Here is a 15880-nt window from a genome sequence, read left to right on the forward strand (position 1 = left end):
ACAGTGAAGTTCTGGTGGTTAGAAGCTTAACAGAAACCCTTTCTGATTTTGCTGGAATAATAAAGAAGGCAGTGTTCAGTGGTATTCAGTTTGGGGGTTTGATTTAGCTGTTCAGAAATGTATAGCACACTTAACATGCCTACAGAAAATAGTATGTTCCTAGGTGCTATAAAATATACCTTATTACAGACTAGTTTTTGTCTGTACCTTGTGTTTCCCCTTCCGGTGCTGAAATGTAAGGTTTAATTAATGCCATTACTTGTAACTTACATGAAGGTCTGTCTTCTGGGTTGGAACAGTGACTCGCTGGGAAGGCAAAAGTGGCAAATGGAAGGAAATGCTGGAATTATTGAGTTACCTCCAGTCCTTAAAAAAATTGTAACAAGGTGGGCAGACACAGCCCTGTGATACCAGTGTTCAGCATTAGTTGAGAGATCTCATTCACTGACAGCAAGCCTCATTTGGACTCCTGTCCTAATAGCAGGAGGAGTTCTGCTTGTAAATATTCAGGAAGTTGTGGGCATCACAAGATCTGATACACAAAGCCAAACACAGAACCCCAAAGAAATAATGCTTAAAAAGAAGTTTATATGTCCAATTAAAATAATATTCCTAATTTCAAAGTGTACCTGTTGTGCAGTAAGGCATGGTAGCTGTTTCAAAATCGTTTATTGAGAAGCAAAAGAGGATGGGCATCCTCTGGGGTGTGAGTCAAGTCCCTGTGTTGATGTGGGCATGGAAGGGGCTTTGGGGAGGCTGTCATTAATGTTCTTTCTTGGAGTGGGTGCCCCCTGAGTTCTGCAGAAGTTATTATTCACTGGGGCAAAGACCCAGTTTTCCCTTAGATTTACTCAGTTTTCCATCTGTTGGGTAATAAAACTCTTGCCATAAATGATACAACTAGAGTGAGAGCTTGAATAATTAATTTGAGGGTTTCAACAAAGGCATTGTGTAAAGCAAATTACCAGAAAGCTACAATATTTATCCCTTTAACCAGAATCTTAGTGCTGTGTTGGTTGTCTTACTCTCCGTTTGATTTAAAAATTCTGCTGTGCACTGTTCCTTTAGCTTGTCCTTGTTCAAGAAAATTATGTTAGTTGTCTACTTCTTTGACATACTCTTCTTTCTTTTTTTTTTTTTCCTTCTCCCTTTGTTGGGGATGTTTTAGGATAATCTTTTTGAATGGCACTTTACTGTGAGAGGCCCTCCAGATTCAGATTTCGATGGAGGGATTTATCACGGGAGAATCGTACTACCACCTGAATATCCCATGAAACCACCCAGCATTATTTTGCTGACAGTAAGCATGTTTACTAGTTTTTCCTTTTTACATGATCAATTTATCTGTAGGTGTCTGAGAGAGAGATTCTTGGCATTTGAGGTGATGTTATTTTTGTAAGAAAGGTATCATAGTACAGTTAATGCTGCCAATTTAAGACCAGAAGTCTTCCAAGGTGACTTCGGTGTTCTGTAATTACATGAAGCTTTGCACCTAATAAATGGAAGTTTTCTCCAGGAGTAATGACACTGCTGATGTGATTGTCTAACCTTCTGTTCTCTCCATGGGCCCTCTTGGTCTCTGTTGGAGACATTGGTCACACGTAGGAAGGCAGACCTATAGTTTGGGGCAAAACCCACATTTGTGGGTAGTTTCATACAGCTGTAGCTTTTCAGGCTGTCTGCATGTGGTGTGTGGGTTACAGGAGCAACAGGCAAGCTACCATGTCACACTGGGACATGTGAGGTATCGATGTTTCCTCACGCATGAATGGAGGCTTCTTTATTCAGAAAGCTGAACAAAAATTTTGTAAGGTTGGCAGTACTATAATTGTCAAGTATTGTTTTGCATGTAGATTTGTTCGATGATGATTTTTACAACTTGTACCAAAAACCAAGAGTTAACTTCCAGCATGTTTTATTATATCCTCCTTTTTCCTTTGAAGGCCAATGGCAGGTTTGAAGTGGGGAAGAAAATTTGCTTAAGCATCTCAGGGCATCATCCTGAAACATGGCAGCCTTCATGGAGTAGTAAGTAACAGTTACTTGGAAAACATTACACCCATCAAGCAACTAGATATTTAAACTGGAAAAAAAAAAAACCTCACAAAGGATGTTTATAGTGGAAAAGGAGACAGATTTTGAGGGAGTAAAAGTATGGGAGAATTTGAGAAATGTAAAGTCATGAAAGAGCGGCATAGGAGGATTTGTGAATGGTATTAAATAAATGCAGAGTGAAAGGGTTGAGAAACTGAGGGGTGATGGTAAGCTCTTATTTATTTGGATATACAAGCATTAAGAATTCTCAGACTACTTAGAATATTCTTTGGCTTTGGGCTTTTTTAAATTGTTATGAAAATACTTTAAATCCTATTACTTTATCCTGCTTTTGTATAACCAGTAAAACCAGCTTGAATATTGATATACGGGAGTGTGGTCAGCTCTTAATTCTGATGCTGTACTTCTGAACACTTGAGAGGAAAGACAACGTGGTCTCAGTTCAGAATAATGAATGCGTTTACCTTTTGTGTTTAAAGTGTCATTATCACAGAAACTGAGAGTTGACACAATTCATCCAAGGCAATATTTCTGTGTTTATATAATTTTAGTTTTGCTGACTACAGCACCTAATTTATTTCTTTGGATATCAGTTGCACCTTTAAAACAAGACAAGATCTTGGGAACTTTCTAGCAGACCACTCTTCACCTTTTGTGAAGTCTCTCATCATTTTTTAAAGAGTAGAAAATACCGTCTTCTAAGTAGGAGGTATAAATATCCTCTCTCTGTTTTCTGGTACTTACCTTCATGTGATATTTATCAAATCTACTAGCAAACTGTCTTGAGTTCTTAAATTTCATGACTATGTGAAACGAAATTGAAGGATAGATATTGTCAAAAGAGATGTTTTAGATGACAATTCTGTTATGAGCTATTATTAGTATTTAAGCAAGCTCCTTATCCAGCATATCACAGGATCAAAAGGAACAAATTCGGTGGTACATTGCATAAAAGAAAACCACTGAGCTTGTGTGCACTAAATTGCAGAACTCGTGTCTAACAGGAAACAGGCACAGAAAGAAGAGTGCCTTATGAATCCTCCTCTTCTTCCCCCCCCCCCCCCATTTATATGTTAATTTTGCTGTACCTTTTTTCTTCAGAATCAATTTTTAAGGTCTGGAACTCTAATCTTTATATTTGTGCAACGTTTTTGTGACAAAATATATTTTCTTCCCTGGGTTGGCTGATGGAAGAATCATGCCTTATCTTTCATTTATAATGTGAGGTTTAAAAAATGAAGAAAGCCATGCTGTGTACCAAAAAATCCCAGGGCTGCTTGTATGAAATTCAGGCTACTCCTACGGACAAAATGAAGTTTTGCAGGCAGAACTGCAACTTTACTAAAATGAGTGTGGAGTGAGATAACAGTTGTTTCTGCAACCTTGTTTGTATCTCTGTTTTCCCATTTTAGTAAGAACAGCTTTACTAGCCATTATTGGATTTATGCCAACCAAAGGTGAAGGAGCAATAGGATCTCTAGATTATACACCAGAAGAAAGAAGAGCTCTTGCAAAGAAGTAAGCACTAAGTTTGTTACTGTAGGTACATATAGATTCACTGTCTTTTTAGGGGTAAGGCATTGAGTAGAAAGTTACTTCAGTCTGTTCTCTTGCATTTTTCCAAATATACAAGGCATAAAACTATTTTTATATGTATATACATTTTCCCCCGCTGAATATTGTCCAAACTCAGAACTTACGCTCAGACAAAATACTTTGAGAGGGCTGTGTTCCTTCCAGCATTGTGTGGTCAAATTAGTTTCGTCTGAAATTCAGGCCTAGAGATCTAATTAACATTGCAATACAGCGGTAATTGCAGTGTGGAGGGAAAATGAATACGATGGAAGTGATAGTAAGTGGGGGAGAAAACAACCAAAACAATGATGCATCATTTCCTTTAAGTAAATAATAGTAATGAAACAATGACCAAGAAAAAAAAATCTGAAGCAACTTCTTCTGAATGATTTTTAGGAAATTAACTTAAAATTAGATTTGTGACCATGATGAAATTATTAGCTTGGTGGACAAGAGGAAAGCAGTGGATTTTGTTTATCTTGACTTTGGCAAGGCTTTTGGCTCTGTCTTCCTTACCATCCTCAGAGAAACTCATGACGTACAGCCTTGGTAAGTGGGGACAGTAAGGTGGATTAAGAACTGGCAGAGCTACCTGGCTCAAAGGATTGTGGCAGGCAGCACAAAGTCCAGCTGCAGGCTGTCTGTCACTACTGGTGTACTCTGGGGTCAATACTGGGCCCAGTGCTATTCAGTGTCATTAATGGCCCGGATGATGGGGCAGAGTGCACCCTCGTTTGCAGATGATGCAAAACCAGGAGGAGTGGCTGATACACCAGAAGGCTGTGCTGCCATCCAGAGGAACCTCAACAGGCTGGAGGAATCTTGTCAAGTTCAACAAATCAAAAAGCAAAGTCCTGTCCCTAGGGAGGAATAATGCCAGCCAACGAGCTGGAAATGAGCTTGGAAGGGGAGGTCCTGGGGGACAGCAAGCTGATCGTGAGGCAGCGATGTGCCCTTGCGGAAAAGAAGGCGAATGGTAGCCTGGGCTGTATTAGGAAGGGCATTGCCAGCACGTCAAGGGAAGTGATCCTTCCTCTGTACTCAACGCTGGCGAGACATCCAGAGTGCTGGGTCCAGGTTGGGGATGTGTCCAGGTCAGGGTACAAGAAAGATAGAGGCTTACTGGAGTGAATCCAGTGCAGTGCCACGAAGGTGATTGAGGTGCTGGAACATGTTTCATACAAGGAGAGTTTAAGATTGCTGGGAGTGTTCAGCCTGGAGAAGAGGAGGCTCAAGGGATCTTATCCATGTGTATAAGTATCTGAAAGGAAGGTGTAAAGAAGACAGAGCCAGGCTCTTTGGAGTGGCATCCAGTGACAGGACAAGAGGCACTGGGCACGAACTGAAACCCACAAAATTCAGTCTGAATGCAAGAAAACAGTTTACTGTGAAGATGGTCAAAGCACTAGCACAGGTTACCCAGGGAGGTGGTGGAGTCTTTATCCTTGGAGGTATTAAAAATGTGACTGGAAACAGACCTTAGCAACATGCTCTGCTTCACCCTGCGTTGAGCAAGGAGACTGAACTAAATGATCTCCAGAGGTCACTCACATCCCAACATCAACTATTCTGTGATTATCCTTAAATTAGATCTTATACCTGTGGGGTTTTTTTTTTGTTCTTCTCCTTTTCCCATCTTGGGAGGAGAAGGTGCTTGAAAGACCATATCCCTATCTTATAGGCAGAGTTACAGTATTCCAAATTGTATTACAATTTTGCTGTCAGATGTGAGTTTATTCTGCCTGTACTCTGAGCCAATCAGAAGCTGCAACTTCCCTGTTTGCATGGCACCAAGTCAAAGCTAATAAACCCTGCTGAGAGGTAGGGTTTAGTGGGTTGTTCTTGATACTATATTATCAAGGCTATGTGGTTTCTCATTGGCTTGGAAAGCTGCATGCAGTGTGCCCTATAGACAAATTACATGAGCAAGAGAGGAAAGGTAATGCTCTTGCAGTAGCTGAAATTCCTGAATTTGAGGTGCAAGCTCCTGGGTCCAATTTAATATTTGTAAGAATAGTTAAATCTTTATAATTTACAGTTTTAACTTGCTGCAGATATTAAGTTTTTAAATGGTAACAAATTATTAATGAAGTATAGGTAATAGTAATGTGTGACTCATTTGATATTTTCCTAAATGACATAAGAGAATATGTATTTGTAGTGTAGATAATTCTCAACATATTTTTTAGAAGACAGCGTGATTCGGGGTGTGGGGGAAGTACTTTTAAGCTACTGGTCTTGATGCCACTTGTCTTTCTGTGGATTGTTTTGCAAATAGTTTGTTTAAACAAGCAGACAAGAATGTTATGAGAGCATGCCATTCTGAGCAATGTCATTTGTGGCCAGGTCACAAGACTTCTGTTGTGAAATGTGTGGCACATCGATGAAGACAGCCCTCTTACCACTAACATCCGGAAGTGTGTCAAGCCAGGCAGACAAGGAGGCTAAAGAACTTGCCAGACAAATTAGCTTCAAGGTGAAGTCACTGCTTATACTTCTGTCTATATTGTATAGAATTAAAATACAGTTATTGAGGAAAAACTTGTAATTTCCAGAAGTATTCATAATTTCATAAACCTTCATCAATCACTACATGGAAACCTGTTGTTTTTTTTTAGGACAGTGCATCTGAAGCACTGCTGGATTAGTTTTAATTTCAATAGCGAGCACTGTGGTAAGAACTGCCTAACTATGTTGCTCTTACTTCCATTTTTTCAGTCACTAATAACTTGATTAAATTCTCCAGTATCAGTCTTATCATAAAAGTGTTAGGAAAGTTTGGGTAAAGCTAACCTAAATTTTTTTCCTTTGATTTTTTTTTTCTCCTTTTGGCTTATGGAAGGAATAAAACATATTCCTACTGAAAAATGATTGCAAATTCTTTTGAACTACTCTGCAGCTGAAGATACTGAAAGTTGAACCCTGGTATGGAAGTTGCTGTTACCCAAAAATGTGTTCTCTAGCTTGTGTTTCAGTGAAAGTAAGGTTTGTTTAGCCAAATTATGTGCCTTAGAAAATTGCATGTCTTGCATGCACAGTGTTGTTTTTCACTGAGTTTTCCACTAAACTCTTAAATTAGCCATTAAGGAAGACTGCTGTGCATGAGGGCAGGGAACTACAATAAAATATATTATGACAGTTTGGCATTGGTGCAGAATACATACTTGCTAAGGTCAGGGATACTAATGTGTCCCCTTTTATCACCAAAGTTCTCCTAACACTGACCTAAAGACACCCTTTTTTTTTTTGTGTGTGTGTGCTATGAGAGTAAAGATTGCCTCCTACTGTGCATTAGTGCCAGTGTTGCAGGACCTCCATGTTCCTGTGCGAACTTACATCGAGATATGTTGACGTGGTTGGGTCTGTATGTAGTAACGCTTATGACAGAAACATCTCAAAAGATTTTACAAAGATGAGGAGATACAGGGACAGAGTTTTTTAAAGTTGAGGTATTTGGAGAAGCAGTGGACTGCCTGCTCCTGGATTTTTTACAATATGTAAGGGTTAAAAAGTGTAGGATTAATTTTTAGTTAAGAACTGCTCACCTTCATCTCAAATTCTAGGCGTAGCAGAGTATAATTTTTTTAAAGAATATTCAACTTACATTTCCTACCTTTTTCAGTTTTAAAATGAAAGACTTGGGGACATCAGACTTTAAAGAATATTGGTCCGTTCCTTGTATCCACATACTTAACTCCACCTCCTGAGAACAAGCACTCAGCAAGGGAAAACTGAACAAATACCTCAGGTTTCTATAGCTTTTTACAATCCATTGTGTGGGTTTACAAGGTAAATCAGTTCTGTCCTCTGGTTGCACCTTCTGTCCCTTTCTCAAATTGAATTTTAGGGATTGGGATTTTTTAAGCTTCCTGCTTCTCTGCTTTGCTTGACTTTGTTATTGTTTGTTTGACTGATGTTAAGGTGAGGCATTCAATTGATGTTTGTATTAAAATAATAGTATGAATTACTAGCAGGAAATACAAAAGTTTTTAATCATTTGGATATATTCCATATCAATTTATGGTATAAGATTTAACATCAGATTGCCGATTGAGCATATAATTTGAGAACACCTCTCTACTAGCAAAGATATTAGCAATCCCTGTGTTATCTTGGTCCTTAAAGATCCTTAAAGAAGAGACTTCCTAACTTTTTCTAGATGATCCTGGGCTCATGAGAAATTATTTCATACCAGCCTTAAGCAAAATGGTAACTTTAAAAAAAAACAAACAAAACACCCATTTATGGTATTGAGAAAGGAATATGACATTCAGGAGAAAAAAATAACAAACAACATTTCCTCGTTAGTTTTCCCACTTCTGTGAGCCTCCACCTTTGTTCCCGTCTGTTTTAATAGAAAATAACATATATGTAATGTATACCATAAATTCCACTCCACTTAAAAAGAAAAAAGACAGGTGACTAGTAGCATGTGCGTTACTGCAAAACAATATGGTTTATCTACATGTTGCCATCATAAGGCGCATTTTGCAGTAAAGTTAATTATCCACTCACCCTCTATTATGTTTAAATATGTTGATGATCTTTCTTTGATGTCTGTGTTCTCTCCAGCTTTTCTGGAAGCAGAGGTAAGGGCTGGAGAAAGAGAGTGGGTGACAAAAGAGATATTTCAGTTTTGGGAACTTTCAAGCGCTTTACTTTTTCCAAATGTTAGTCTGACTTCAATCTAGCATACCAGACTTAGGACTCTCATAAACCAAAATAAATCAAATGCACATTTTGTAGTGTGTGTGCTTCACAGGGATTAATGGTAAAGATGAAATGAGCTTTTCTTGGAAAAAGCAGAAGTATGAAAAGCAGTGTTCACAGGTTCCAGGGAAGAACTGAATATGGGAAAGGAAAATTCATCCTGGGTCGTCAAATGCTGGAGCAGGCTACCCAGAGAGGCTGTGGAGTCTCCAGCTTCGGAGATGCTCAAAATGTGACTGAACATGACTCTACTTTGAGGAGGGAGTTGGACCAGGTGACATCTAGAGGTCCCTTCCAGCCTAAATTATTCATAATCTTGTGTTGCTGCTTTGCTGGTCCATATTTGAGTCACAACTTGTCCTGTCTAATAGTAGAATTCATAACAGTCAAGTGTAAAAGGAAAGCAGTGTTCTCAGATCATGTTTTTAAATCTTAAATTCATCTTCAGGTTGTTTCAGTGACTTATTTTTCGGATTCTCCTGAGATAATATACATCAGGAAACAGGGAAGTTAATTTCCTCACACAAAATAGTATCATGAAAGAACATTATTCTCTTGTGATCTTATCAGCTTGTTATCACCATAACTGGTTGGTTTCTAATACACTGTTTGGATTTCTTACTACTACTACCACTACTTATATCTGCATTTGAAGACAGGGATTAGATTTGGAATTGTCATCTTTCTAATAAATTGAAATCTAGCCACATGACTTGGCAGGTGCCTTGCTTGCTGATAAAAATTGATCTGGTCATGTTTTTATTTATTTATTTATATGTATAAATTTATAAGTGTTTCAGTTCAGGACTATGATGCTATATCCTCTTCCATCCCCAAGGGATTAATGCAGGCATATATACCGTTTTAACAAGGGGCTTGATCACGATCTTCTACGTGTCACTACTGATCTCGTCTCAAATTTTCAAAAGCATTAAACACAAATTCTGGGAATTGATGCTTATTAGACATTTTATAAATGTGTACAAAAGCCATATTATAAGACTTGTATTTTTTCTTTTGCTCTGCTCATGCTGAAATTTAAATGCTGGAAACTGAGGTATGCGTGCCTGACACAGTATAGTGCCATGCATATATGCCCAGTCTTGATGTGGGTTGTGAGGCAACTTCAGTACTAGAACCAGTATAGCCACATTAAATTAGCCCCTATCAGAGGCTAATTAGCCCTGCTGAGAAACAGGCTATATTAATTCACTTGTTACAACAGTACTCAGCATTCACTCAAGGACACGAGAAACAGAAGTTTTAGAAAATGTTATTTCTGGCATAATGTTGTCCTGGATCTTCTGAAGAATTTTCTCTTTTGCTCTGTACACTTGTATATTTTTTTGAACGTTATACCTGTTGTACGCAAACAAACTTAAAATTGCTTTTTAAACTGACGTTTGCACATGTATAGACTTATTTCTAAAGAATAAGAATCTCTTAAACCTTTTGGTGCGTAACTGAAATGCAGTCGGCGTACCTGATTATTGTATTTCAGTAAGTCTCATATTCTCTGTACATTAAAATACACATTCCAAAATAAGCCGAATCTTTTTTGAGGAATTTTGATCTTGTCTCTGAAGCCTGCATATGTACTCCTTGCAGGCAGAAGTCAATTCATCCAGGAAGTCTGATGCTGGACCTTCAAACACATCAGGTTTGAACCACTCCGCCGCTTCACGTGAGCCCCAGCAGCATGGTGCAGCTAGAGCATTCCAGGACCCCACAAATGCAACGGTATGGTCTATCATTGAGCTTTATCAGTGCAAGTACAGGCACAGTCTGAACATGAAATTGGTACTATTAAGCTGATTGGAGGCTTCATTAAGAGTATATAGTTCATACATTTCTTCCTGAACTTCTGCATACTTTTATATAAAACCTATGTGCAAAAGTTAGCTAATAGTATGCTGAATCCCTTTTAGAAATAGCGATCTCTTAGCTTTCACTTCTTTCTCTTAAAAACAATAAATAATGTTGTTTTAGCAATTTGTGTTCCCAGTAGTTCCTTTAATGTATGAGTTAACAGTTCATTAAAACGCTATGGTGTCTGAAGTACTACAATTTACTATCTACGTAATATATGACAGATTTTTGCAATAGAATTCTTAGCCAGAGGCAAAAAATGTTTCGGTGATAATTTGTAACTTTTAAATATTAATTAAGGATATCTTCCTGCTTTTTTTATAACCTCTTAAGTAAATCTGACTAAAATATTCTTACTGTTTGAAGTATGACACTTACGTTTTAATACTGTTAGGTGTGAGGCTTACATAATGATTTCAGAAGTGACCGAGGCCTGGTAGTGTGCCAAGGCAGCTGCTGTTATGACTGTGGTAAATGCAATCTAAATTCACTGATAAATTGCAGGCAAATCCCAGCTAAGCTGTCTTTTTTAGAGAGGATGGGGCTGCAGATAGTTTAAAAAAACTAAACCACGTCAAATAACGTCAGACCATCTGTTGCGTGTTTGCAACATATTTTTAAGCTATGTGGAAATATAAACATGCTAATAGCATACTTTTTCCCCACAATAAGGATTTTTCTGGATCGTTCAGGATTTAATAAACCATTTTAGTTTATTCTTCTTATTACAAATCCTGGCTCATATAGTAGAACTAGTCAAAAATACCAAGGAATTGCTGCATTTTCTTGAGGAAGAGACTGGGTTTTTTTATTAATACAATTTCTAAGAAATCTGTTTTAATCAGTTATGCTGATTTAATAAGTAATTATTAACTTAATTTTCAGCAGAACATTCCCATGTGAAACAAAACCTTTAAACATATAAATATTTGTAACAGTATGAACTGTTATGTTATCCAGTACTTTTACAGATTTTTGCCTGTGAAGAGACTTATTGTGTGATATAACTGTTGCACGGGTGTGTCTGTATTGTGGGAGAGGTGCACGCGGTGTTCCTGACTTTTGAGCTCTCCCTGCTTCACCTAATCTTCTAAGTCACTTCCCTCCATCCCCACCTTCACTTGTCGTTTTGCCAGACCAACAGCCAGTATCTTGATGCCACACTTAAAATTACTAGTGTCCACTCTGGTCTGCTGTCTTGCTGAGGACTAAATACCTTCCCAGTGCATTGTGGAATATGTATTTCCTGAGTTCCTGCTGTTTAAAAAGCAGACGAGGATCGAGGTGGTCTCTCCATCACAGCACGTGGTGATGATGAAGATGACTTTTTGCCATGCTTTTCACCTAGTACTATGTACTTTTCATCAAGACCTAATCATTGGTTGTTCCATTCACGGCCCTCTTAGCAATGACTGAAATATGCAACACTAGTGCAAATGTTGCATAATTGCTGTTGAAGTTTTGTGCACCTATATTAGAGAATATTTGTCAAGTATTGAAATAACTTTATCTTTGAATGAAGAAAAGGAGGGGAGTGGGGTGATTCTCATGCCAGTGATAGTTGCTTCCCAGGAGAACTTGACATAACATTATCGAGGTTTGTGGATGCAAGGTAATGAGTGCAACAGCATGAGAACAATAAAAGGAGCAATGCTGCCATGGAGGCTGTGGAAAATGCTGCCACAGCAGCTTGGGTAAAAGGATAGACAGCTGCGAAGGACAGGCTTTAAGCATTATTAAGGCTAAAACAATAGGCTACCTAAAGCATTATGCAGCATAGTATTTGAGGAATCTGAAGCCAGTGCAGAAAACTCCTCTGACTAGACTACTTCTGACTACATATATATAGATATATACACACGTACTTTTTTTTTAATTTGTAGTAGCTGTTGATGGCTACTCAGGGCAAAAGAATGGTACATTACTCCTGTTTGAGTGTTCAAATTGCAAGCATATCACTGCTGGTTTGATAAAGGTAATTGCCCTTAGCATTAAGAAAATGAGACTTTTCCACATCTGAGCAAAATAATGTTTTTGAATCAATATATTCTAGATACTCAGGTTGGACTCAGGTCTACGTTAAGCCACCTGCTCTGCCAGTGGTCACCTAAATGTTGGTACCAAAACTCTCATCACAGTCCATGGGACTAGTTAGTGGAGGCTAGAGAGCACTGCAGCTTAATGAGGAGCAGAGGCTGGTAGGCTGCATTGCTTGGTCTGACCCCCTGATGGCATGGACTAAATCCACATGGACTATTATGGGAGTCTGAACTCCTACCACACCTGTAGCAAACTACATTTAGTGTATTGGTGTGGCATGATGTCCTACCTTGGTGCTTATAGTTAATGAATAAAATTAATACTTGGTAAGAATTATAAAGAGATAAGCTAAAAACTGTGGTTAAATATTTTTCTGACAACCTGGGAATATATTAAAGCTCAGTATACCTGTTATTTAAAATTATTATACTGTAGTAGCGTCCGGCACTAATATACTGGCCAGACGATGCGTAATGAGGAGTGATGAAATAAATAGTGTAACTGAAGTCAACTGATCTTGAACTGCCGAGGGGAGGTTTCTGTAAGAGAATGAGGCTATGTTCTGATACGTGAGATTTATAGAAGCCCTTATTTTTAATCTATGTTCTGATTAAGATATTGTTAAAAAGTGTTCCGTTTTCACTGTTAAGTGGTGTCCTGAGTTTTGTAATAGTACAGCAACAGTTTTAAATGTCTTGGCAATCAGGTGTACTTGGCCCAACTTTGATTCATTAACACACAGATATGTTTCTTGTTAGCCTTCAAGCCATGCTGTGCCAAACTTCAGCTGTTCTTCAGCTGAAAGTTATATGGACAAAGAAGCATTTCACTTATCTTTGTCATCTTATTTCTGTACCTCTCCAAGATCATAACTGAAAGAGGCTTCAGTAACCCAGAGAATTTATATGGTTCTGTTTAGTATATTTTTTTTAAAACATCCCTTCCAAGATGATTATTTAATACTTAGAGCATTCCGATAAAAGTTTTTAAACTAATGGCCTGGAGACATGAGTGATGCAGTGAATGCTACCACTCTTCAGTAGGTTGAATGTAGTGTAGATTTCCTTATTTGCGTGTTGTTATAAGATAGAAGTCCTTGTTAATTCTAGTATATGTACATTTTACTAAACTAGCCTTATTTATCAAACTGGGATGTCCTTGGAGCAAAGTTTTCTATCAGTCCTAACAGTTTCAGAAGTTGCAGAAATAATATGACACAAAGTGCATATTCAGTGACTGTAAAGATCAGATGCTAAAGCTCGCAGCTACAGTGTAGCTCTTATTTAATATTTTTATTTTTAGTCTATTAAGCCCTCACTCCCATTTCCAGTATGGTTTGGCAGAAAATGATTTAAAATTGGATGGAAATTGTCACATGAGGTGTTACATTAGTCTAAAAATCCTGACATTTTTGCTTAAGGAGAATTTAAAAATTTGCCATAAGTGAAGACAAGAAGATGGTGATTTTTTTTTTTTTTAAAAATGTATTTATAATACAGCCCATCTGCCTCTTTTGGTATTCTTTATTATTAAGTCTTCCAATAAAAAAATCTTTTTCTACACATATGTTATTTAAGATACAGTAGCATCTGGCCCCAAATTTATATGGGGTAATGATCGCTCCTTTCTTACCTAAACTGCTTCTGCATGTCTGCTAATACTTGGCCACTGATTTTGTTGGGAATCCCAAGGCAGTGGATTAGCTCAGCTTTGGGTGAAGCACTCAGTCTTGTGCTGCCCTGATGCATCTATATAATTTCCTCAAAAAAAAAAAAAAGAGTAAAGCTTTGCAATTGTCAGTGAGGCTTCTCTTGAATTACAGCTCTGTTCATGTCAGTATATGACACCGTGTCTCATTCAGAACAGGGTCTTTCTGTTTTATTTTTAAAATAAAAATTTGCAGTGTTGGGTAGAAACCCAGGTGTGTGACAGCTAATGCTAGTTACTTCAGCAAGTGTGAAGGACCAGGAATATTTCTAGACTTTTTTTCTTCCCTTTTAAAAAAAAAGCTGCTTTAAGAAGAATAACACTTTGCCTGCTGAATTTGCAGTTCTTGCTTCCTGAGTTCACTTCTTTTCCCTCCCCTTCGGAAAGACGGGAGTGTAAATGAATCTAGGAACTTCATTTTCAAAGGCTCAGCTTCCCAAAGCCTTTATTTTCCTTGGCATGAGGAACCTGCTTTCAAGTGGGTTCAGTATGAAGCAGAATGACTTTCTTCTGCAGTCTAGTGAAAATCGTGGCAAGCTGCTTGTGGTGTTCTTGGCTGTCTCTGCTGATAAAATAAACCTTTTAAAAACATTTTTCTTTGAAGCTACCCAAGCTGCTTGCTTGCTTAGGCAAGAAACCTATGTAAACAGGCAAGTTATCAAGTGGTGAGTAATGACATCAGTACTTCCTTGGTGGTAATCAACAGTGGGAAATACTAGTGACGAGGTAGGAGAGGAAGGTCTCTTCCCTGGGCTAGTTAAGTCACTGACTAGGTGAAAGTTAGGTTCTTCTCCCACATGCAGAATATATGGCCAAAGAGTCACAGGACCAAGTGCTACTTACTGTCTTGCGGATCATCAAACCTGGTACACGATGGAGGGCATTCCCTGTCTGGCTGCGTGGAAAGGATATCTTTTGTAGATATCTGGCCAAAGCAGTGCTTAGGGTGATGGATATTCTGTCCATTAAAAGGCTTTTGCTTGGAAGCAAATATAAAATGTCCAGAATTCTAGTTTTACCTGCTGCATTGATAATCTTTGAGAAGGTGGGTGGGATGGGAAGCTAACTCTGCAAAATAGCTGCAGGTTGCTTTAGGAGAGTACCTGCAAACTGTTCTGAGAAGTGAAAAGAAGGCTTGAAGGAAAAAAACCCACCTTCTTGTCAGAGCTACTTTCTTTAAACACTTCAAAATTGAACCTTGTCAAAATTTTTTTCCAACAACTGCTGTGTCACTATTTCAATATTGAAAAGTTGGAAGTTTGAGCCTTTTAGTATTGCAAGCAGGACAAGGCTGGTGGAATATCAGAACCCATAGTTTGTCTTACAAACTGACTAATGATTTTCTTTAGAACAATACTCTCCTGAGCTGAACATCAGTTGTCAATGTTTTTTTTAGTTTTTCGTTTTGGTTTGGTTTTGGGGTGGGGGGTGGGGTGGTGCGGCGGCATTGGTTTGGTCTGGTTTTTTACTACCTATAATGGTAGGCTTACGTTTGACCAGTAGAGGGCAATAGGTATATGCATGCACAGGTGCAATGCTCAATCATTTGTGCTGGGATCACCTGGGTATTTTGTGTTCAGGGTTTTTGTTTTGTTTTTTTCCAGTGTTGGAGGTGGTGATGAGAGCAGATTTTTGGACCCCGTTGTCCACAGGAAGCAGTGCAGCATTGCTTAGAGTTCTCTGGACTTGTCTCCTCCCTTTGTTCCCACACACACACACCCCCCCCCCCGCTTGTTTTCTGTTCAGTATAGGTGACATTACAAATCCTGATAGACTTGACTGTCTGGAGGATTATTAAAGATCTGTTGAACTGCAAAGAGTTAAGCAAATCCTAGACAAAGATATTTGGCGTATCTTGATTTGGAATGAATCTAGAATTCAAATATTGTTTGCAGATGTTCTTCAGACTCCTTAGAACTGCTAA

The 15880-nt window shown here is 38.3% G+C and overlaps 1 protein-coding gene across 3 annotated transcripts in view; it reads left to right on the plus strand.

The window, feature by feature from the left end:
* UBE2J1 (ubiquitin conjugating enzyme E2 J1) overlaps nucleotides 1-15880 on the plus strand; it is a 29493-nt gene that overhangs the window by 10980 nt on the left and 2633 nt on the right. For all 3 annotated transcript variants that reach the window (XM_064447641.1, XM_064447640.1, XM_064447642.1), the window contains 5 exons: nucleotides 1169-1300; nucleotides 1944-2028; nucleotides 3468-3573; nucleotides 5977-6106; nucleotides 9949-10080. In XM_064447641.1, coding sequence (XP_064303711.1) covers nucleotides 1169-1300; nucleotides 1944-2028; nucleotides 3468-3573; nucleotides 5977-6106; nucleotides 9949-10080 — 585 coding nt within the window. The remainder of the gene's footprint in view (nucleotides 1-1168; nucleotides 1301-1943; nucleotides 2029-3467; nucleotides 3574-5976; nucleotides 6107-9948; nucleotides 10081-15880) is intronic.

This window comes from Phalacrocorax carbo, chromosome 3 (assembly GCF_963921805.1).
Source record: "Phalacrocorax carbo chromosome 3, bPhaCar2.1, whole genome shotgun sequence".
NCBI lineage: Eukaryota > Metazoa > Chordata > Aves > Suliformes > Phalacrocoracidae > Phalacrocorax > Phalacrocorax carbo.